This window comes from Macadamia integrifolia, unplaced genomic scaffold, assembly GCF_013358625.1.
Source record: "Macadamia integrifolia cultivar HAES 741 unplaced genomic scaffold, SCU_Mint_v3 scaffold_218A, whole genome shotgun sequence".
Lineage (NCBI taxonomy): Eukaryota > Viridiplantae > Streptophyta > Magnoliopsida > Proteales > Proteaceae > Macadamia > Macadamia integrifolia.
In genome coordinates this window covers 133,095-158,913 of record NW_024870647.1, presented here as the reverse complement: position 1 = coordinate 158,913, position 25,819 = coordinate 133,095, and the positions used below count along the sequence as shown (strand labels likewise).

The following is a 25,819-nucleotide window of genomic DNA, read 5'->3' as shown; positions in this document are numbered from 1 at the left end:
TGAAATTACTGTCTCTTATTGTGATTATGGTTTTTGATTCTTCGTTTTCATTTTTTTCTCCATAACCCATTTGGGGAACATCATCAGTATCAAGCTCTTATGGGGTTTGTCGGATTCATTTCTCACTCATAGAGAAATCTCCAAATGGTATGTTCATGCTTCGTCATTCTTATATTTTATTATTTTGTTGCAGGCTATGTATATTCGAGTTAAACGTGATAAGACAACCTACTTTTTGCTGTTTGATCCAATTGAAACAATTCAAGACATTAAGCAGAAATTGTAGATACTTATTGATCAACCAATAATGATCAACGTTTAATCCGTGACAACAAATGAAGTATTGGATGACTCAAAGACATTGGCAGCTCAGAAGGTACTAATGCATTGCATTTTTTTCTCTTGTTATTTCTTTGAACATTCTAATCTTATTTGTATATTAACGCAATTCCGGACATTGCTTACTGTGAAAATATTTCTTTGTACTTGTAGAGAATGGCTAAACCTGAAATGTTTGTTTATTCTACAATGCTACTTAGGAATTTCTCCATCTTTTTGCAGGTTGAAAATGATGCTGTTGTGGCCCTTACCTTGAGAAAATGTTTTATATTTCTTACCTTTTCATTTTCATTTCTTTTCGCTACCCTTTTCTTATCATGTATTTTTGTATAAATATATAATGAATTATGTCATTGAATAAGTGTTCTCTTATGTATTTTTACAATAATAGACCTTCATACTTATGAGCTTGGTTCTTCAGGTTTGTAAATCATCAATGATTATTCTAATTTCTGTCTTTATCTTTGAATCCTTGAAGGGTAATTTTATTTTTTTATATTGTAAAACTAACATTAGTCTAATAGTGTTACTTTTTTGAGTTTAAATGTAATAAATAATTTTTTAGAAGGGAGGATGTAATATAAGCAATCGCCAGGAAAGTTGATGTAAATAATCCTATCATTTTTAAAGATGTTTTGATGCATAATTAAAGGATAAGGACATAAGGTCATATCAACAGTTGAGGAATTTTAGCTCCATCTTTGAGTTAGTTGTACTTGTACCCTCTGCTGCTCTCACAGTCTCACCCAGTAACCTCAGTCTCAAACTACCCGGGAAACATGGCAGGGGTTCTCAATTTCCGACCATTGACTGTATCCCGATCACCTCTGACTATGAAGAGACCTAAAGGAAGGTTCTCTACTAGAGTCTCAGCGGAAATTCAAGAAACAGCCATACCTTCTCCCTCTGTTTCTTCTTCCTCCTCCTCTCCGATTTTGTCTCCACCTCCCAATTTCAAGCCTCCAGAACCGAAGCGCTTGGCAGTTCGTCCTGACAAGATTCTAGACATTTTCGGGGCTTCTTTGGCTCTTATCTTTCGTCTCGGGACCGGAGTTTTTGTTTCTGGGTATCAATCGATTACATTTCTATCTGCTCTCTCTCTCTCTCTCTCTCTGGATGTCTAATTGGGATTAACAAGCTCGATATATTCGTTAATTTAGTACGAAATGGGCAAATGATGAAACCAATAACTTGAATATATGATTCTGCTCCTTTTTTAGTCTTTCTTGTTTTAGAATTTGATAGGCTGGTGGGTTGGGTTGTTCTTGCATTTGTTTATCTATATGTATCTGTTCCTCTGATCTTTTTGAAATTTATTTACCCTTTTTTTCATTATTATGTGGAGATTGTTCTCGTGAATACATGTTTCATCTATAGAATTACTTGTAATTTTAAGCATGTTTCTGAAGTTCTTGTATTGGAAAATTCATCTTGGCAGGTATTCTGTGTCTTTTGTGCCTCCTGCTGAAATCCCACCGGGCGAGTATGCACTTGAAATTGCAGGTGATATGGTGCCTTACTTTTACTTGTAGCCATCATGCTTCTATTAACTATTAACCACAGAAGGGAAATACACCTTTCGTTAACAAAGGATGTTTGTCTGATCTCATGAAAAAAAAAAAAAGGTGAAGAAGAATGAAGGAATAAGATGTTGAGTGATAGTCATTAGAAAAATTATACAGTGATAACAGTACTAAGTTTGATTACTTGAAGTTTAACCCCAAACAAAATCTTAAGTCCAAAACTTTGAAAATGCTTCATATTGTCCACATTTTAGACAAAACATTTAATTGCAGAATAAGATTTCTGTTTAGCCACTTAATGAATCTCTTCTATATGCGTATAACTTTTGACTTATTTTATCTATGGTCCTCTGACTGACGCTGCTCCCTCATGGACCTCCATAAAGATTGATTTCTTTCTATGGTCCTGCTATGCATCATTCATTTTGGAGAAAGCTCATTGATATTAGCCATTTATTTCCTTTTTCTTTTCACAATTTGGATATTTAATCATCCGGTGATCCTTGTTCCGTTGCTTTTGGGTCAAATTTTGTGGAGGATGTATTTCATGTTCTATTTTTGGAGCTTTAGGGTAGAAAAAAGAATACCAGGATTTATGAGGAGTTTCTCTTTGCTCCAATAGTGGTGTAGAGAGCTGTTCACTATCCCCTTTTGGTTGGCACTGCATTTTGTGGGGGATATATTTTGCATGCTATTTCTTGGATGCTTTGGATAGAAAATGAATGGTAGTATTTTGAGGAGTTTGTCTTTCCTCCAAATGCGGTGTAAAGGGTTTTTACCGCCTTCCATTTGGATGTTGCATCCTTTTACTTTGATTTTTGAGTCTCTTCCTCTGTTGCCATCTTGAAGCTCTTTGTTTCTTTCAATTTGTTTTTAAGGAGCTTTATGATCCTCATTTCTTTTTTCCTTTTCCTTATTTACTTGAAGGGTACCTGCCAAGTAGATGAACCACTTAGCGAAACCATTTTTCTATTAAGCTCAATTATGCGTTGGAAAATTGTTGAAACTTAGTATTTTGTTAGTTTGGCATTGGATGATACAACGAAAAATGTATGACACACCGAAAGACTTTTAGTGGTAGGGCAAAATATTGGTGCAGAAGGAAGCAACACAAAATAAGGAATTGCACAATGTAACACATAATAAGGCATGTGATTAATAAGGTAGCATGCAATTGAGACAATATCAACCCAAAAAGATTTACTAACCTTCTTCTCAAAGAGAAGAGATCGAGTAAACCTCCATCAAGTGTTGGTTCTTGCATTCGACAACTCCATTTTTTTGAGGATTATCAACACAAGACTGATTAATCACCATGCTGAACCATAAACTGAGTGTAGGGGTCAGAAAAATATTCTTTGGCATTGTCACTACGCAAAACACGAATTAGGAAGCCAAATTGACTTTGGATTTTAGAAACAAATGTACAGAAGATAGAAAATAATTCAGAATGATTCTTCATTAAATAAATCCATGTAACTCTTGAATAATCATCAACAAATATAACGAAGTACTGAAATTCTAACTGAGAAACAACTGGACCCCATACTAAATGAAAGAAAGCAAAAGAATGCGAAGCATGTTTATTATCTCTAGGAAGATAACTCACACAATGAGGCTTCCCAAATTGATAGGACTCACAATCTAAACTAGGGAAGAATTAAAAGGAGGATAAAGTTTGATGCAGACACGCACCCGTGGAGCGATCCATACCCATCTGGGTATCCAACCAGAGATGAACCGGACCCATATTGAGTCCTTGGTCTAGTAGGATTTTATTAAATCTTATTTATTTGGGAATATTACGTAATCTTTTATTTCAATTAGGATACGTAGGAGATAGTAGTTTCTTATTTAGAGTTGGTTTAGGATTTCTTTTCCTACTGAGTTAGTTTCCTTTTAGGATTTCTTTCCATATTAGAGTTTTTCAATTTCCTATTAATATGCTTGTAACCGATTGAGTAATTAGAGATTGAAATGATGAATTGAGTTCTGAGTGTTGAGAGCCTGAGGGTTGTGTGTGTGTGATTCTTCTTCCCCCCCTTCTTTGTGCGATTTTTCCTATCCCCTGCAACTCTGAGCATCTCAGGGATTTTCTTCCCTTCCCATTCTGTTTTGGTTTCCACAAAGATAAAAAAAAAAAATCGATTTTGTTGAATCGACCCAACCCCCTGTCTCACCCCCCTTTCTCCCAACTGCCTTCGGTTGAGCCCCCTTTCTAGGGTTCCAACAGCAGCAAAGAAAAAAAAAAGAGAGAATCCTTCGAAACCCTTCCTTGTTTTAGGGTTCTGTCTAGTGGAAAAAAAAGAAGAAAAAAAAGCAGCACAGCAGAGAAAGAGAGATAGACAGAACCAGAAAAAATGGAAAAAGATTAGAAGAAAGAAGAAGAAGAAGAAGAAGCGATAGAGACAGAGATAGAGACAGAGACAGAAACAGAAACAGAAACAGAAAACAGAAGACAGAAAAAGGTGAGGAAGAAGAAAGAACAGAATTTCAGAGAAAACAAGAAGAGGAAGAAGAAAGAAGCGAGAAGAAAAGAACAGAAGAAAAGAAGAGAAAGCAAGAGAAAGAGGAGAACTTACATACCTTGTTCGAAGGCTCCCGTGAGTTGCCTTGGAGTAGCTACTCCTCCAGGCGAAGGAGAAAGGCTCAGTCAAAGTCTTCATTGCAGTTGCAGTTGCCGCCTCCATCCCTCCTCTGTTGCAGTGGTGCTCGCTGGTTCCCCTGGTGACAGAGCAGAGATTGCTGGTTCTCCATCTCCGAGGGGGTAGAAACCTTCCCTTTTTTTCCCCTTCTTTGTCGGTAAAACCCCACACCCAACGACTTGCCTTTCTTTAATTAATTTTTCTTTCCTTAAATACCCCTCCCTTCCTTCATTATCCTTTTCTATCCCATTGTTTTGTCTTGCTTCCAATATTACCCTTTACCCATAAGTTTTGTGAATTGTTACTTGAACCTTCAATATTGCATCTTTGCCACTCACTAAGAATTTTAACTTAATTACAAATCTGCCACTGTGTGTGCTACATCATGGAGGTAGATAGATACGCTCTACTCCTTTCGATTAGAGATGATCTCTATACCTTGCGCGCCAAACTTTGTAATCTCCATACAGGTGTCCGTGAGCTTGCCAGTAGCAATGACACCTTCTATGATAAGCTGTCAAACATGATAGAATCTTCAGATGGTGAAGTAGATGTGGACAAACATGTGGCACAACCAGTAGTGGTAAAAGAAACCCAGAAAATTGTGGAGCAAGTGATGACGCAACTAGTGCGATAAAAGTTGTTCACCACCAAGAGTTTGTTCTCCCCATGATTTTCCAGACTTGAATGCACCTCCACCACTTCATATCTTGGATTTTGTTCACATTGTAGACAAGAGCAATTCACCCCCACTCGTGAGCTTTTATTGTTACCCTTCTACAAAACTCGTGACGAGTTTTTTTCAACATTGGGGGAATTGAGGCAGATACGCACCAGTGGAGCGATCCATACCCATTGGGTATCCAACAGAGATGAATCGGACCCATATTGAGTCATTGGTTTTGTAGGATTTTATTAAATCTTATTTATTTGGGAATATTATGTAATCTTTTATTTCAAGTAGGATACGTAAGAGATAGTAGTTTCTTATTTAGAGTTGGTTTAGGATTTCTTTTCCTTCTGAGTTAGTTTCCTTTTAGGATTTCTTTCCATATTAGAGTTTTTCAATTTCCTATTAATATGCTTGTAACCAATTGAGTAATTAGAGATTGAAAAGATGAATTAAGTGAGTGTTGAGAGCTTGAGGGCTGTGTGTTTGATTCTTCTTCCCCCCTTCTTTGTGCGATTTCTCCCTATCCCCTGCAACTCTGAGCATCTTAGGAATTTTCTTCCCTATCCCGACCGGCCCTCCATCAAAGTTTCTTCAGGCTTTCGAGAGAAGGATGACCGAGATGACAATGAACTTGGTGAGGAGATGCAACACTAGAGCAGGCAACTGAAGGAGAGTCCTCTTCGCCTGACTCACATCCTCTACCAAGTGTATCCTTCGTCGTAAGATCTTGAAACACACATTAATCAGGGTAAAAGGTTACTAAACAATTAAAGGTCTTGGTGAGTTGACTAACAGATAAAGATTAAATGGAAAATTTGGAAGATACAAAATAGGTGAGAATAATGACAATAAAGAATTGAGATGAACAAGATCAGTGCCTGTAAACTTAACTAAAGAACCATCAGCTAAGGTAACATTGGAAGAAGATGTTTAGAGAGAAGAAAAATAACTTGAGACACTTGACATGTGATTGGAAGCACCTGAATCGGTAATCTAGTATCCAGTAGTTCTAGAGAGACATGCAATGGCATTACCTGTCTGAACAAAAGTAGAAGTGGAAGGCTGGGAGATCTGAAACTGATGATAATAAGCACACTCATCATTTGTCATCACCACTACCTTTCCCTCAGATGGTGGAGTGTGTAGTGGGCTGGGATTGCGTAGCAGGCTCAGATATAGCAGCTGAATTGACAAACTTTTGCTCAGATGGTTTGCCATGAAGTTTCAAGCAAAAACGCTTGATATGCCTGGGCTGGCCACAGTGATGATTGGTACGGACAAAACCAGTACTGTCAGATGAAGTTTGAGTGCCAGAATCTTGGCCTCTACCAGTGCCACGACCTCCTTCTCCACGGTTATTATTTCAAACACTAGAGCAAACCATCTACACTGGCAACTGGCAACATCATGCGAGCTCTCACAAGATACCCGTAGGACACAAGAGAAGGTATCTGTGAGAGAGGATACCTTATCGCCTCCAAGAATCTGAGCCCGGGCTGAATCATATTCCTGTCCAAGACAGCCCAAAAAACCCATAACAGCCAATTATCTCTTTGACTCTGCATCTGCTTGACATCAGCTGTGAATTTAGTCCTACATATATTCTCTTAAAGTCAGCAAAATTGTGGGTGATAGGCGACCCTTCCAATTAAGCCCAATAAATTCTTGAGACAGTTCATAAATGCGAAAGAGGTTGTTCAGCCCCAAATACAAAATATTTAAATATTCCCACAAATCTTTCACCGTATCAATATGGGTGACCAGATCTATGATGTGGTTCTCCATGGAGTTCAACATCTGTCCCAAAATCCTCACATCAATGATGTCCCACATTGTATCCCCTGTGGGTTTAGTTCCTGTTAGATGACCTGTTGATCTCTTCCTATGAGGACCAATTGAACAATTTCCTTCCATTGCTGAAAATTATTTCTCCTTCTAGTTTATTTTTAGTAATCCGGTTGGAGGATGAGGACACTACTTCAATCAGGACATCTTTTATTCTCAGCCATTGCCAGCCTCAACAGCAGCCAATAAAGAAATCGCTAACAGTAATGGATACCGCCAGCCTGGTACACACTAGAAATGATCCCAAAAGAAAAAAAAAAAAGAACAAATGTGGAGATCACCACATCATGAGAAGCGACGAAATAAGGCTGACAAATAACCTCAGGTCAATCAGATCACATACCAAAAGAAAGGTCACTTTCAAAAGAGCTAAAGGGGGTGAAAACACCCTTCTTTCAATATCACAGCAACCCTTGAAAGTTGTTGATCCTGATCACCAATGAGAAAGAAGAAAAAGAAGAAGAAGAGATATATTCCTAAGTGCAGCAGTCCCTAGAGATCATGCTCTGATACCATGTAAATTAGAGAACAAGAAACTAGGAGAGAGAGAACAGGGGAGGTGGCTACAGACCTTGGATCTCAAAATTGATAGAGACTTCAGGCTCAATATATTAATAGTAGGGCAACACATTACATGAGGCAGAATAGTCCTAAAAAAGAGAGAGAGAGAGAGAGAAGAGGACATTTTACTGTTCACGAGTTGCTGTTCATGTGGACAGTATGAGTTACTATTCATGTGAACAATACCCAAAAAGCGATAACAGAAACAAAGCAAAATATAAGACTGTAGTCTCCGCTGCCTATACCACATGCACCTGGGTGCATTTCAGCGTGGACTTTGCGCTTGGATTGCCCATTACTAGGGAAAAGCACGACTCTTATGTGGTGGTAGATAGGTTCTCAAAAATGAATCACTTCGTCCCTTGTCGAAATACTTATACTGCCAGTCATACTGCACCCATATTTTTCAAAGAAGTGGTGCGACTACATGGACTGCTAGAATCAGTTGTTTCTGATCATGATGTTAAGTTCATGAGTTATTTTTGGAAAACTCTGTGGTCAAGGACAAACACAAAGTTCAATTTTCTACGGCTTTTCACCCACAAACTGGTGGAAAAATGTAAGTTGTGAATCGAAGTTTAGGTAATCTTCTACAGCATCTTGTTTGAGATTACGAGATGACTTGGTCATCGATTCTTGACATTGCTGAGTTTGCTCGCTAGTTCAATCAGCTGCACCATGGGTCTCACACCTTTTAAGATAGTACTTGGTCTTCAGCCCAAGAGGCCTATTGATTTGGTACCTCTCCCTCTTTATGTGCGAGTTAGTGTCTAGGCTGATGAGTTCATTCGGCAATCATTGATGTTCACACAGATTTCGCCAACACATTGCAATCAGTAATGATGTGTACAAGGATGCAGCTGATCATCATCGCTGGTTCATGAAGTTTCAATCAGGCAACACAGTCATGGTATGGATTTCTCCAGAGAGGTTTACACCCAGTATCAACACAAAGTTGCACCCTCAGAAGATGGGTCTATTTAAGGTGCTCAAGAAAATCGGACCTAATTCCTACATGCTTGGGTTACCACTGGATATGCCCATTAGCAATATTTTTGATGTTGCTGGTTTTACTCTATAAGAGGAACATCACATTGATGAGGGTGATACTGAGCATACTTGTCGATTGCCACAATTTGCTTCATCGGATCAGGACTAGATTGAAGATGCCGTTGACAACAAGTTAACCATGACATGAAAATGTGGCAGTTATCACTCTTTCCTTGCAAATGGAAAGGTCGACCAAGGCATGACTCTAAATGGATTCATGGAGATGATTTCAAGCGCATCTCCCTAGACCTTTATGAGTGTTACATGTCCTTTCTATATTCGTCGGAGTCAAATGCTTTCAAGCCAGGAAGAACTGATGTAGATCAAGAGAATTTCAACAAGTATTCACACCAGAACATGCCCAAATCCTAGTCTTATAGGTTAAATAAGTGCCTAATGAGTTTATTGGTTTTTTATGTTTCTATTGTAATGGCCTATTTTGACAACCCATGTGAGAGATAGGTGGTCCATACCAATTTATTTAGGTAGTTGTATCTAGTCCAAGTCTTGCAAATGTCAATAGGTTCTTGGGGATGCCAATAGGTTAGTTTCATTGTTAGTTTTGAAAGACCTTGAAAACGTAAAGTTCATTTAATAACTTGTTTTTGAGTCCCAATGTAAGTCCTTGGAAATGTACATGCTATTAAGTCTAGAAGGAAGTTCGAATAAGGGTCTAGAACCCTCCCAAACTCTACATAAAAAGAACTGCTTATAAGCATTTGACATCAATTTGATGAAATTGAGTTTATACAATTTTATTTTATTTATCTATTTATTTATTTTTGAAAACCAGACTGCAGTAAGATTATGTTCCTGGTGAGAGGTTAAGGTGGTTGGTGAGATACTAGCCTAGGCTTGGGGTGAGACTCTTCAAGTCATATTCTTCTTCTATCTTATTTCTTCTATTCTATCCATGCAATATCAAATAATTTTTGAAGTTGTTCAGTTTTTCTATCATTTGTTTAACGGTTAGTTGAAGATATTCCCTGTTGTGCATCATCTCTTATTCAAATATGAAGTTTCCTTTAAATCTGATCACTTTTTGGGTGCTATGATCCTGTTATCTTAGACCAGTCTTTATTAACCACCCCTCAAAAAAAGTAAAAAATAAAATAAAATAAAATAAAGTGGATTTAAGGTGAAAAGGGGTAACAAGAACAAAAATGCTGGTATCTACTTAATTGAACTTCTCAACTGATAAAAAATAGTAGTTATAGAGTCCAGATGAAAGTATGCATTATCCTAACAATGTTTTTTCAGAAATCTTCTTGACTTTGAAAGAGTTGATAAACTAAACTTGAAAGAATAGAACGGATACAATAACTAAGGATAATGCATTCTATCTTTGTTTCTTTAAAGTACAAACTATAGTATAGGGGTTCCATATCTGTCCATGACAGAGCTTATTCTCTACTTGACCTCACTGACTTGCTAAGGTAGAAAATTGTCTGTTTCTTTTCTTTGTTGCCAATGGGTTATCATCTTGGAATTTATCTATAACTGATTAGGCAATGGTTATCCCCAACAGTCCAGCTGTCATGATTTATGAATATGTGCCACTTTCTGATTGGTGAGTTACTCTATCATTTTGGTGCTTGTTCTGATGTAAATTAATTTCCGTAGTTGTCTTTATATTACTGATGTTCTCCCTGTTGGGAATACCCCTCTCCATCAAGGCTTTGATGATAACAAACAAGTAGGGCTCTAACAGCTCTCTCTCTCTAAGTGTCATGTAAAGGATCACATTGAGGAAGCACCATGTAGAGGAGCACTTCAATGAAGCCCAAGATGCAAGTGGGATTGCCAAATTAGAAGAACTCAAGATGGAGAATCTGAAGAACTATTGAAGAGCTCTAAGTGGCATTGAAGAAGTAGAAGATCTCAAATTGAAGAAATTGAAGAAATTGAAGAGTTCGATACTTCTAGATTAGGTTGTAATTCACACACTCCCACACGCACTACACTCATGCAGCTTAATCATGGAAAACAGCCCAAGACACCTTTACCTTCTTGTGTGACTGCCAGACAGTCAAAACACAAAACAGAGGTCAACTGGCAACTGCCGGATGGAAACCGGCAACTACCGCTTTGCCTCTGTGATGAGTTTTTTATCAGAAAATGCAAACAACGGCCAACCGGCAACTTCCAGATTTAATCACAAATTGAACCGGCTAGCCGGATCAATTCCGGATCATATGCCTGTATATAACTTCGCCCACAAAGAGCAACCGCCAACCTCCGGTTGGAAGCGGCAACTGCCGGTTGACCTCCAAAGACTCCAACGGCTATATAACGGCTATATTTATGAGTCTAACAGCTAGTTTCACACAGCTGGACTAGGAAGCGGCAATTGCCGGTTGAGAAAATTTCTATCCGTTAGAAATTATTCTCCTTCCAAATTGGGTGATATTATTACCATAATTAAGCCTAGCCTCTGCCTATATAAATATCCCACTAATGACTTTAATAATTAACAATTAAGAGAGCATTAAGCAATCATATCTAAGTCATTTGTTAGAATCAACTGCTATCATTATTGGGGTTATTCTTGAAGTCAAACACATTCTCCAAGAACTCAAGGACTTCAGCAAAAGTCTCTCTCATCAGTTCATTCTTAGGAGAGACTACAAAAGGTGCATTCAAGCGTACATTTGCATATTCATTTTTGCACACACCGCACGAGGTAAACTCGAACCATTATATTCCATTTCTTTATTTTATTATTTTTTTGACATTCTCCTAGACTGTAATTTGGATTGTGTAAGGATCCTCTTATCCTAAAAAGAGTTAGGTGACTCTCCACGGTAAAACGGGATTGTAAGATGTGCCTCTCTACCTTGAAAGAGATTGTAAGGATACTTTTGTCCTAAACAAGATTTTGTAAAGGTTTTCTTTCCTACCTATTGTACTGAAAGGGAAAGCTAGTGGAATACCTTACAAGTGGAACTTGTAGGGAGTGGATTAGACTCGAGTTGAGTCGAACCACTATAAACGTTGGTGTTGAGTAATTGTGAGTGTTTTACTATTCCGCAATTTTTATTCTGCAATTACATTTTGGGAACCATAAATTGAAAATGTTTAAAATTCACTAGGATAATGTTTAAATTTGAATAGGATAACCTATTCACCCCCCCTCTAGGTTATCACTCCCCCCCACCCAAAACGAAAAGGAAAAAAAAAGAGTATCTAAAATGTTATTGCATTCCCCCTGTTGAAATATTTCCAAGAATCAAGACTGAGAATTGTGATTGAATTTCATTCTACAGAAACATAGATGTGGTGGGAAGATCCTCTGACTTGGTTCCTGATTACTAATATGCACAGGTTTCAAGCTGAAGGAGACATCAAAATTAGGCCCTCGTCCGGAGAGTCCTATTGAGATTTATGAATTTGAAAGGTACTTTAAGCTCTCACTGGTGGTAGATGGTATCAGTCTGTTGCATGCTTGGTTTCACATCACTTTTCTTATTACATGGTTTTGTTTTTGTAAATTTAATGTATTTGTGATGAAATGAGACTGAATGCATATGTTGCTTTCCTCAAATATGGGTTTTCATGGGCGACATTGGAAACTACAGCTGTCCATTTTGTCGGAAGGTAATCAACCCCTAAGCAGTTTCTATTTATTTTCTGAAAAATAATCTTCTATTTTGAAACAATGCCTTTAATTACTGGCATGTCTTTTTTTTTTGGTTGTCTCCTTTTTGTTGTGGTGTGTGTAGACTGAAACTTTTCGGTCTTTATTACAGGTCAGAGAAATTGTTGCCGTGTTGGATCTTGATGTTCTTTTCTATCCTTGCCCAAAGAATGGTCCAAATTTTCGCCCCAAGGTTGCTCAGATGGGTGGAAAGAAGCAATTTCCTTACATGGTGTGATAATATCTACCATAATGAGTTACTTCCTCACTACTTCAAACTTTGATAAGAATAAGCAATCATAATCCAAACGAATTGCCTACCAAGTATGTAAAGCCAAACTTGTATTTCTAGATAGTAGATAGAGAGTTCTCAAAAACTCATTGCAGCTCTAGATTAGCTAAAGGCTGAGAGAAGGAACGACAGAAAAATCAACAATCACATCTGGGAAGAAAATGAAGTTCCTTGAGTTGAAGGTGCAAGTTGAGGAATCAAAGATGATTTTTGAGGATCTAAAGACTCAACTGTCTCCGAAAGCTGTAGACTGCAATAAGCTTGAGGAAGATCACCACTCTGAGGGAACAGTTGGTATAATTGAAGAAGCCAAGCAACCATCCTCAAACTAAAAAGAGCACCTGGAAGCTTGATGAGATTCTGAGTAATCAAGTTTGGATTAGGTTTTGAGGGAGGTTTGTCCTCAAAGAAGAACAAGGGCAAGGGCAAAGCTGAAAACTGAAATATTTAAGATTTCTGAATATTACTTAACAACGTTACTTGTTTTAGTAACTTCAACAATTCTGGAAGAAAAATATGAGAAAATGGCTAACACTAGGTAGATTTTTTTACTTTAAACCTAATTTCCCTTAGCTATGCTTTACAACTCTCACCCTATTAAACTTCAATGCCTCATGTCCTCAACCTATTTCTTAATCTGGCTAGCCTTATGTGTCTGTTTTTCAGATACTCAACCCAACTCAACTCAGCTCAGTCTTATCCCAATTAAATGGGGTCAGCTGTCAGAATTTCAGTTAAATTTCTTCAAAATATTTTATCCTTTATATATAGAACTGTATGAGATATAACCTTGTGAAATTTCACTGGAGCGATTAGTTCTTGTAAGTTACTAAACCAGATGATAAAAACTAACCAATCTTCTATTTCGTTATTGGATTCAAGTACACTTTTCATGCATGACCATGTTTTCTCTTTCTTTAGTTCATAATTTGATTTTGTAAATCAAATTGGATTTAACTTGTTTTGAAAACTTTTCTTCAATTGTAGGTAGATCCCAACACAGGTGTTGCAATGTATGAATCAGATGACATAATCAAGTATCTGGTTGGAAAATATGGTGTGTTTGCTTATACTTATCCATTTATTTCATTCTGCAGTTAAATACATGCCTTTGAGATCTCTGAGTCCTATAAGGCAAATCTAAAGCTAAAAAAGATGCAATCCTTTTATGTAAAGTGTTATTATTACTTTAATGGGAATACCAAGTGTGTACCCTCATGTTGTTACCATCTAATATATATAATTTAGTTTTAATAATAGATGTAATTTTGTTTTACTAATTCAATTTATTTAGCCTATTCCTTCTATGTTCAAAACCTCTCTTAACCTTTTTTTGTTGTTGTGAATTATGATTATGTGATTATGTGTAGGTGATGGAACTATCCCCTTGACGTTGTCTCTCGGGCTACTGACTGTAAGCTTGATTTTATTTAAACTCTCTATCAGTGGCTTTGTGCCTTTGAATCTAGTCGAGTGTTCATTAGTGTGTTTGGAATTTTTCCAACCTTACTCTTGTATGTTTATTGCAGACCTTGACTGAGGGCTTTGCCATGATTGGCCGTATGGGGAAGGTGATTCACCTTATTTGGTTTCTTCTGTCTTATTCAATTTGCTGGATTGTCTATTGTGAGAATATCTAAGAAATAGACCATTCAATATGTAATTCCCAAACAACAACAAAAAACTCAGCCTTATCCCAACTTTTTATCTTTTCCAAATCAGCTTCAACACCTCTTGTCGAGACAAAAAAACCAAGGAATATAACCTTGGGCAGCATAAAAGAACATTTCTTGAGATTTATGTATAATTTCTCAATGTCGAGTAAACTCAAGACTAGTCTTTAGTGGTCGATATGGTTATCTGAATGCTTGCTGCAAATCCAGATATTGTCAAAATAACCAACCAAAAATTGACCAACAAAGGGACGAAGTACTTGATCACAACCCTTATGAAAGTACTAGGTTGCATTCATCTGATTGAAAGGCATGACTTTCCACTTGAATAATCCATCCTTAGTTTTGAAGGAGGTCTTCCCATACGTTTCCTGGCCGAATACGAATCTGATGGTAGCTGTTCCAAAGGTCCAATTTGGAGAAAACCTTAGATTTGGACAGAATGTCCAACATGTCATCAAGACGGGGTATAAGGAAATTGCACTTAATGATAATTTTATTGATAACTCTGCTGTACACACACATACTCCAATACTCCATGATACGTATTTCTTTGGCATGAGTAAATGCTGGTACGACACAAGCACGTAAACTCTCCTCAATAAACCCTTTTGTAATAGGTCATCAACTTGCTGTGGAGCTCTGCATACTATGTAGGACTGAGATGGTAACCTGGAAGATTTGGTTAGACTGAAACAGTACCAAGTCAATTGCATGTTGTATACCCCGCATAGGAGGCAGCTTGTCTATTAACTCATCAGGAGTCAAGTTAGAGAAATCAGAAAGTAATTCTTTAATAGGATTTGAAAGTGTTATCTCATGTTGAGGAGTGACCTCTCGAGTAGTGAGGGCCAATTATTCTTGTATCATGATTTGTATGGATAAACTCCTTCTGTGGAATAGCCAACATCTCCTTCTGTGACATAATCAACACTTTCTTCTAAGTATCAGTGCTTTTTTGGTTGGTCCTCAACGATCTACGTTGCCGCATTTCAAATTTTCAAAGGAACATTCACTGGATGGAAGACAGCATGAAGACCCTTCCAATACACATTGATTTTTCTTACCCTGAACAATAACATCATTGTCATACATCCACGGTTAGCCAAATAAAATATTAGTGAGCCTCATAGGAATCCCATACGTCCTCATACGAATGAAGCTTCAAAGGCACAGAACATCGTTGATTACCTCTAGAGTGTTACCATTCAGCAATGATATTTTATAAAGTTGAGGATGCTTCTCGGCGTTCAAGTTGGCTGTTGTCACAAATGCTTCCAAGTTAACATTGACCCAACTATCACTTGATTAGTATGATCCATAGTTTTTAAGGTGCTAGTAAGGCGACGCTTTAGTAGTGCCTTGGCGCTGATGCGGTCTAGAGATGGTAAGGCAGTGCTCCGCCTTGTGTGATGTGGCGCCTTATGGGTTTTTTTTTTTAAAATTACTTATGAAGATTCCAAATATAGATTTTTTATTGGTAGGTGTATGGTTTTGTTAACACTTGAGATGTATGGGATCAACTTTACTCCACAAAAAATAAAAACAAACAAAACAAAAACACGATTCACAAACAGGGTTTGCATTTTGTCAAGGGTTTTAAGAAAGGGCTTTGAGAATGAATCAAGGAACAAGGAAGAACCACTGATCCAAGCGACCATTTTGCTCCGGTGAGCTTCATTCTTCTTTGACAGGAGTAGAAATATAGTGGATGATCTTAGGGCTTAGGCACTCATTTTGGCATCATAGAGGTAAGTATAATAAATACTTGTATTTTTTATGTCTTCTTTTCTTTATATTTTTAATTTTGTTTCATAATTATGTATTTATATTATATGTTAATATAATTGATGATTGATGAACTTAGTTTATTCACTTTATTGATTTGTTTTCTTAATGAATATCTTACATTGGTATGAATATGAACCTTTAATATTTATTTAACATATGAGTAATAGGATTCAACTAGGATTTTAGCCAAATAGATTGGTTTTATAAAAAAAATTACACAGGAATGCTTTAGTTGATAAGGCGACGCTTTATGCCCGCCTGATCGCTAAGGCGTTCCGAAAGACCCTCAAACGCCTTCATCGCCTTACCGCCTTAAAAACTATGGTATGATCTCCTGATTGCATGTGGCTGTAGAAAATGCAATTATGTTGCCAATCCTCTCATTTGGTTTCAACTACCAGGATATGACTAACTACATGAATACCATAAGTACCGTCATCATTGGCATCATTTGCATCATTTGCATCATAGTCATCCCCGCAAAAATCACCATCATCGAGTGAGTATGGGAAGATATCAGGTTCAACAGCTTCTACTGCTCCTTCAATTTCAGCCAACATTCACTCTCTGACGATTTGTACGAGTTTTTGCAAAGTCTTAAATTTCCTGACAGTAATAACATTGAACCTTGTCGCCACTAGTCATAGGTGTCTTCCCCCTGTTATCATTATGTGGAGGAACTGAGGCACATGTAGGGCTGAAGTAGTGGGTTTAGTTGTAGGAAAATTCTTCTTGTTCTCCCCAACTTGAAAACCAAACCTTCTTCTAGTGGTGCTACTAACTCCTTTGCACGAAGACCTTTCTCAAAACAATCCTCTACATTGAATGCATCTGCAACACTAGTGGCTTTGTGGATATCAGGCTATAATCCCAGTCGAAACCGAGATAGTACCTATACATCCTTCTCTCTACTGCTGGTATGAGAAGAGAGAAAATCGAATTTCTCCATATACTTAGCGACTGTCATATTCCCTTGACAAAGAGAATTTAATTGGTCTTGTAGGCAAGCCTTGAAAGTAGGTGTGAAGTGTTTATCACTTAGGTCTTGCTTCATCTCCTCCCAGGCATGGTTTAAAGTATCTCCGATACCGATACGATACCCTCCGATACGTATCTTAAATTTAGCCGACCGATACGATACATGAAATTTTTAAAATCCTTTCGTATCTATATATAGCCTACGATACATACCGATATGCACCAATACACTATCAATACGTACTGATACTCTATGAAAAATATAAAATAGAGGTGAAATATACGTTTCGGTATGTATCGGTAAGTATTGGTGAGTATTTGTATGTATCGATCTGTACGTATCTGTATGTATCGATCAATATGTATCGGTGAGTATCGGTATGTACCGATATAGTGCGCTATGGTCATATAATGGCCAAGATGGGTATTTTTTTAGAAAACATGATTTTTTGAGGGGTTTTTGTTCCAAAGTTGCTATCAGCCATATTTCTCTCTAACTAAAGTGGAAATCAAGGTTGGGAACAAGGATTTTACACTTATGGGACAACTACAAACCTTGAATTCTTAGTGCGATACCCTCAATTTAGTGTTTATGCATAATACATGTTATCAATAGCTTTTTTAACAATTTTTTTACACAAGTGTTTAAAAAGGTGTTTCATATCTATTTATGTGCGTATCTTTAGCGTATCTTAGCGTATCTCTGATACGATACGATACCCTCTGATACGTATCTTAATTTTGATCTATCGATACGGCGACCGATACCAATACTTCAATCCTTGCTCCCAGGTAATTGGTTCTCTACCACGATCTTCAAGGTCTCACTCATGGGTTCTTCACCACTCACGTGCTGAACCTACTAGCTTAATGCGTTCTAGTTTGATCTTCCTCTCCTTAGAATAATGAACCCTATCAAAATAATCATCCAACACTGCCAACCAATCATAGAACACCTAGGGGTTGTGCTTAGTGTACTCTTCGAGTTCAAGCTTGGCCTTTTATGAATGATCACCAGTATGTTGGTTCGATCAGTTCCTTGTGTGCTCTTCAAAAATAGGCTGCACTATGGAACTCTCTATAGACCTCTTAAAGCAGGTCTTTTGAAGTCCTTGGGCTATAGAATGTGTTGGATTTCCCTTCTTATTCTCAGGTGTAGTATGAGTATCATATGTAAGGGTAGGATTCTGAGCCTCCATTGCTAACAACCTATCCTCAGTACTCTTTTGACTTGCACTCAGCTGCTGGAACGTCTCCATGACTGTACCGATCAAATCAGGGGGTCCTGGAAGCCTTGATTGATTGTTCTCTACCATGCTGCGACTGTCATATTCCCTGGACAAAGAGAATTTAACTGGTCCTGTCGGCGAGCCTTGAAAGTAGGTGCGAAGTGTTTATCATGTAGGTCTTGCTTCATCTCCTCCCAGGTAATTGGTTCTCTACCACGATCTTCAAGGTCTCAGTCATGGGTTCTCCACCACTCACGTGCTGAACCTACTAGCTTAATGCATTCTAGTATGATCTTCCTCTCCTCAGAATAACGAAGCAAATCAAAATAATCGTTCAACACCGACAACCAATCATAGAACACCTGGGGGTTGTGCTTAGAGTACTCTTCGAGTTCAAGCTTGGCCTTCTGCGAATGATCACTAGTATGTTGGTTATGTGTAGGTCGATCAGTTCCTTGCGTGCTCTTTAAAAGTAGGCTGCACTATGGAACTCTCTATAGACCTCTTAAAGCAGGTCTCTTGAAGTCCTTGCGCTATGGAGTGCGTTGGATTTCCCTTCTTATTCTCAGGTGTAGTATGAGTATCATATGCAAGGGTAGGATTCTGAGCCTCCACTGCTAAGAACAACCTATCCTCAATACTCTTTTGACTTGCACTCAACTGCTGGAACGTCTCCATGACTGTATCTAACAAATCAGGGGGTCCTTGAAGCCTTGATTTATTGTTCTCTGTCGTGCTATGACTGTTATATTCCCTTGACAAAGAGAATTTAACTGGTCCTGTAGGCGAGCCTTGAAAGTAGGTGCGAAGTGTTTATCACTTAGGTTTTGCTACATCTCCTCCCAGGTAATTGGTTCTCTACCACGATCTTCAAGGTCTCACTCATGGGTTCTCCACCACTCACGTGCTGAACCTACTAGCTTAATGCGTTCTAGTTTGATCTTCCTCTCCTCAGAATAATGAACCCAATCAAAATAATCCTCCAACACTGCCAACCAATCATAGAACACCTGGGGGTTGTGCTTAGTGTACTCTTCGAGTTCAAGCTTGGCCTTCTGTGAACGATCACCAGTATGTTGGTTATGTGTAGGTCGATCAGTTCCTTGCATGCTCTTCAAAAGTAGGCTGCACTATGGAACTCTCTATAGACCTCTTAAAGCAGGTCTCCTGAAGTCTTTGGGCTATAGAGTGTGTTGGATTTCCCTTCTTATTCTCAGGTGTAGTATGAGTAATCAGTATCATATGCAAGGGTAGGATTCTGAGCCTCCATTGCTAACAACCTATCCTCATTACTCTTTTGACTTGCACTCAACTGCTGGAACGTCTCCATGATTGTACCTATCGAATCAGGGGGTCCTGGAAGCCTTGACTGATTGTTCTCTGCCATGCTCTTTCAAAGTGACCTGAAACTGAGACTTCAATGAATGGGAAAATAGTAATAGATCTTCAAGAACTTGTATAACAACAGCAATCCACGAAAACGAACAAAGATGATCCACCTGGGCTTCTCACTGCAAGGTGTCAGCTAGATCAAACACTAACCCCATTCTCTTGATCAAACACAAGAAGTTTCTCCATGGAAGAAGAAAGCAGCAAAGCAGCAGTTTTTATCAAAATCGTTGGACTTAAATGGTGCCCAAGAGTTGCTTTTAATAGTAGAGAAAAAGCTGATCACTAATTAGGAAAGTTTCAAAAATAGAAACAACCCAATCGATAGTCGCTTTGGTTACAAGAAGAATCTACTTTAAGAAAATAGAAACTAATAAAAAAGGAAACTAATTGCTTGTCTAAGAGAATAAAGACAAGCGACTTAGATTGGATCAAGCAACTTAAACTAGACCAATTGGTTCAACCAGCTGAACCAATACAAGGAATAAACATAAACAAAACAACTCCTCAAATCAAGAGCCGTGGGCTACTCTAGCCCTCCAAATCGTGGGGCTTAGGTAGCCCTCTTCCTTTGGGAATATGTCTTCAATTCTGCATCTTTGTACCTTTATTTGATTAATTTAGGGGGATATTCTTTATCCAGCTTAACTCATGATTTATATCAAGATTTAATACATTGAAAAATGTATTGGAAGGGTTGTAACTTATTGAAAGTTGGCCCTGGTTGGAGTAACTACTATAAGGACATCTTTATTCAAAGCTTTTCAGAATTTAGTTTTAATTTTATCTAACATTTTCCTGAGCCCATTTATTTTTGCAGGGAGGATCATACATCCCTTCAAAAATGCCTCCTAAACCACTTGAATTATGGGCCTATGAGGTTAGATGATGAAAATATTTTCGATAGTTCCAATTTTGAAATTCTAATTTGTTTTAAACTTCTAGTCTTATGAACTGCCCATTCTATTACATAGTTTTTGCTAGCATAATTTCTTTGAAGTCATGATATGAAATGGTAATATGCCTTTTCAGGCCTCGCCCTTCTGCAAAGTTGTACGGGAAGTTCTGGTTGAGTTTGAGTTACCGCACATACTTCACAGGTATTTTGTTGACCTCCAAGATTAAAGGATGCAAAATGAGCAAACTTAGAGCAGAGACACCATATCCAACTTATACTTCATTAGCGTATCTGAGAGGAAAAGAAAAACAATAATAAGAAATTATGATATCCATCTGAAAGAACTTGAAAAATGATTACTAGTGATGCTTCCAAAGGCAATGGGGGAAACAGTGGCTTGGGCTATTTGTGGTAATTGTTGATGGTTGCAATAAGCCGAACCCATTAAGTTTGGATAAGGCTGAGTTTTTTTTTGTTGTTGATGGTTGCAAGACTTCTTTCAGAGATGATGCAGACAAAAACTGTATCTGGATTCTTTGAACATGCTTGATGCATTCTTAGTTTCTTACATACTGATGTTATAGATACTTCATGGATGCTTTTTGGGGCTGTTTGGGCCAAAATGGATCAGCTGCGACCCCCTGACCCTAACTTGACGACGTTACTTGATCCACCTTTTGCTTTATAGTTCTGTTTTGTGATTTAAATGCCAACAGAAATTTGAACAGATTAGGAAGGTCTCGAAGTTGAGCAGGCTTGTTGGGCATGAGTTGGGGATCAGCCCATTGACTTTTATTACCTTGTGAATCATGAGAATGTACTCAATTTCCTTTTCCTCACAATCCGAAGGGGGTAGCGGAGTTGGCAAGGGACCTTTGCCTTGGGAAGCGTGTGGTTCTGAGTTCAACGCCTCTTATCTCCTTGGGGCCATTCACACTGGGTATTTAGTGCTCTTCACTGCTTTCGGTGAAAGTTGAATGGTTCTCATTCAACCCTGATATGACCCAGTCCATACGGTTGTGGGGTCAAGTATGGACCCATGCCGAAGTAGTCCTTGGTTAACTGATCAATGATGTTGTTCGTTGTTGTTTTACTAATATCAATTTGTCTTGCAGTTGTGCTCGTGGCAGCCCAAAACGTCAGATACTTTATCAGAAAGCAGGACATTTTCAGGTTTTGCTTTTCTTAATGTTTATGAAATTTATATACACTGTTTTGTCTACCTTTTAAATTCCCATATTGATAAATTATTTCATGTGGAATCCTTTATCTTTTAAATTTTAACTGTGAACAGGTACCATATTTAGAAGATCCGAACACAGGAGTAAAAATGTTTGAAAGTGCAGAAATTGTAGACTATCTCAGGGCAACTTATGCACTCTCATAAGAACAATTTGCATACAATTTTTGGGATTTTCTCTTGCCATCTCTATAGTTTTGATTATATAGTGATTATAGACATCTTGTAAATCTGTCCAGAAAAAAGAGGACATATTTAATGTATACATCCACAATAAAACAGTTCACTTTTTTTACAGCAAGTTCGAACAGTATATTCCTTTTTTTCTTTTCCTCTGTTTGAATGTCATTCTTGATTAGTGAAGTTTGTTAATGAATTGTGATAGCAATCTAATACTTGAATTTCTAAATTGAATGGTTCAATCTTCAATGCTGATTCTCCTGTTATGACTTGCTCCTTGGTTCTGCTGCAACATGATACTTGAATCTAGGACTGTAAAGATATGGACCTCACTGGCTTACCCGGTTGGACCTGACCGTTTGAAACTGAAACTGGCATAACTGTCTGTTAAACAACCCAGTTTTGGGTCCAAGCTTATTAACATTCAGTAGATTTGGCATTTGGCAGTGAACCGATGGGTGCTAGATTGAAACCGACCAGGATTGGTAATTGACTGGAAACCCTCTGAAACTGAACCGATTGACATGATTATATTAAATGTGCCACTCACCCGAAACCAAAAATAAAAAATGAAAAAATATATCAGATTTTGGTAATCCTTTGAGAAATTTATGGGTGCAGTCACGGTGTAGGGTCTTAAATTATGGGGACGATTAGGCCGAGCGAAACTAACCGGTTGACACCTCTCCTAATGGATTGAGTAGTTTTTAGAGGTTAAAACTTATAATAATTGTTATTTGGAAGAAAGAAAACCCTCCTTCCAATATCCTTTTGCTTTTGCTTCAATATTATTTTCTCCGCATATTACAGAAGTAATTACTTCCATTCAATAGCTAGCAGCAAGGTGACTTTTAACATTTGTTAGATACAATAATTTCATAAGAAATCCAATTCTAAAATTGGAGGAAGTGAATAATTAAGAGTTGGAAAATTTGAGACTGTTGCAATGCTTAATTCAATAAATCCATTCAAAATTAAATGCACAGAAAAAAAAAGTTTATTTCTTCATTATATATAAATCCAGTGTAAAATAATAATAATAATAATAATAATAATAATAATAGCTAGAAAAGCAGGGTACATACCCTGGTTAATTATTTTTTAAAAGCACAAACTCTCCACGTAGAAACTGAACATTACATCTGGCATTAGTATATAATGCATAAATCCCTTGGTAACTTGTGGGATGGAGATGGTAATAGCTAAACCTGTTTCACGGTACTCAAGTAGCAACTTTGTGTCCTCTATGTCTCTAGGTGCATAATACTCAACCAGACATTTGTATCTATGGGCTAGGATGTTAAGATCAATATTGTATTCCATTTACCACTCTGATAGTCGTAATCTTTAAACATCCAAATACCCATTTTGGAATCTTGGGAACATGAAAAGCATAGCAACCCTCTCAACTTTACTAATTGGAGATCATTATAATATTCAAAAGACCTAAGATCAGGACAACCTTCAAGATGAGATAACACCATCGCTTACAAATTAAACACACCTCAATCTCAAGAGTGTCTTCACCGATAGCTTCGATAGCTTCGATAGCACTTTAATCAGAACATCTTCTAACAGAAACATCCGATCATGGCTGCGCGTCATCATCGGTGGTCTTGGACGGCAATGTCTCCACCTCTTAATCTTCTTCTCCTCCACTGCCTCCTCCATATTCATCAATCAACAGGAACCAATTAACTAAATTAAGCATTTTATATATATGTTTACTTTCTCATTCAATCTCGATATGACCCGATTCATGCGGTTGTGCGGTCAGTATGGATCTACAGGATTAGTCAGGCCAAAGGCCTGAATACCCGTCGTTAGAAAAAAAAAAAAAAAAAAATGTTTACTAAATCATTATTGAGAAAATACTCACCTCTTAAGAATTGACGTATCCCCCAAGAAAAATGAAAATATATGGAACATGAGAGCCCGTAATGGAATTGGAAATTAATTAGGGCAGGGGAGGGGAGAAGCGTAGCAAGGTGGATATATATATATATATATATATTTTGGGTTAGAACTTAGAAGGTGGATACAGAATTTAATAAATTTATACTTATTCCCTGGTGTAGTACTAAAACTCTTCTATATAGCTTGAATTTTATTTTTTTATGATACTCTCTTATATTTAAACTTTTACATCTCCTTCTCCCTTATTTTTTTTTTTAAATACCCAAATTATCCCTCTTTTTCACCTTGTAATTGGTTTGCCTGAGATTATTTATTTATTATTTTCTTACCATTTTCTCTCTCCTCTTATTCTGGGAAGACCAAGGAAGGTAACCGGCACCACCCAATGGTGAAACCCTAATAATTGATATAACTTCTTTTAGAGACCCATTTCTTCTGTTCACGCTTTAGGATCCATTTCCTTTGGTAACATAGATTTTAATGTAAAACCGAAGAGAATTTGCTTTGGTACGATTGTCGTATGACTATTTATGGTAGAGACGGAGACGAAGATGGAGATGGACTCAAGAGACCAATTGGTGGGTTCTAGCAATGCTGAAGAGGTATATTAGCTATGGCAATGCTGAAGAGGTATATTAGCTATGAGACAGTAAAGAAGGATATGATTCCATATGCAAGATGGGGTTCTTCCCACTATGGCTGCCTGCCATGGGACATGCAAATCTCTATATCCTCTCACATTTTTTTTTTGAGGGAGAGGGTTCTCTAAAAGTTATGGTAGCTCTTACATCCATACGAGAGCTAATGGGAGAACATACATGGAAGCATCAACAACCAAGGGATTTCTGTTTTTCATGAGAGGTAGGGCGTCGAGGCAGTCATTTTACTTTCCCCTATGACTGGGCATAGGAATCATACTTCTTTAGTTTCCTTTACCTATTTTTTAAATATTAATTTTATTATTTTTAAAAAATAATATAGTAATACTTGGGAGAAGACACAACATACCTAAGCTCAGAGGGCTTTCCCTAATAAAAATAGATAAGAGATAGCTATCTTATTGTGTGGCCTCTGCGTTAGTTTAAGGACCAATGAGAGTCATGGCAAAACATCAACATGGATGAAATTCATCATTTCATATGGGGGTGAGGCAGTAACTTCTTAAGATCTTATGTGGAAGTTCAAGAACCAAGCGACTCAGGACTCTGTAATGGGCCCCAAATTCCAATGGTGGGAGAAGATTGTCATGAGGGATTTAGTAATTAATTTTCTGGAATCGAATCCGGATCTGTCTTAGCTGATATCGTTTAGGATCAGCCTGTATCGGATGAATTTACCATTGCATTTAGTAAAAATACAATATATTTATTTATTTATTTTTCCATTATACCAAGACAGTCCATACTGATTTATCGATATGAGATCAGTCAAGAATTGGAATCATCCTTTGATCAATCCACTCCGGCTGATTCATCTGATCCGATATCGATTCTCAGAACTTTGATTGTCATGCATCGTATTTGTAAAAAAAAAATATAAATTTTTCTTTTTCTGTAGTCTTAAATTTTTTAAATGCTTTATTTTACTTTTTTGCCACTCCATTTTTTCCATTGTAAGGAGAAGACCTTGAGGTCTATCTATTCATATGATTTCAGCACCATTTGAGCAAGCAAGTGGTACTCCATCTGTCAAATGGCATAATGAAATGTCCATCCATAGACTATGTGGTTGTTTCATGTACAGTTGGTACTAGGTGGGATCTTAGTTGATAATTCTCTGGTGGCAAAAAATGTGTTTAAATTAGCATTCTCCGCTTTTTATATTTTAAATGTGTTTTGTGGTTTGTTTTCCAATAATATAGGAATAAACAACTAACGACCAGTATTACATTCTAAACACGATTAAAACATGTTCCCATTTTTTTTGGCTTTTTTAAGGCACTAGACTTGTTGAATACAA

The 25,819-nt window shown here is 37.5% G+C and overlaps 1 protein-coding gene across 1 annotated transcript; it reads left to right on the top strand.

Annotated features, from left to right (window-relative positions):
- Window positions 1–1,003: 1,003 nt before the first annotated feature.
- Window positions 1,004–22,172, top strand: LOC122071408. Its single transcript, XM_042635752.1, has 12 exons — window positions 1,004–1,405; window positions 1,778–1,842; window positions 11,961–12,033; window positions 12,215–12,233; window positions 12,386–12,505; window positions 13,553–13,622; window positions 13,936–13,979; window positions 14,095–14,136; window positions 20,446–20,505; window positions 20,658–20,725; window positions 21,639–21,696; window positions 21,818–22,172. Exons 1-12 carry the CDS (start codon window positions 1,119–1,121, stop codon window positions 21,908–21,910), a joined length of 999 nt encoding a protein of 332 aa, XP_042491686.1. The 5' UTR covers window positions 1,004–1,118; the 3' UTR covers window positions 21,911–22,172.
- Window positions 22,173–25,819: the final 3,647 nt, after the last annotated feature.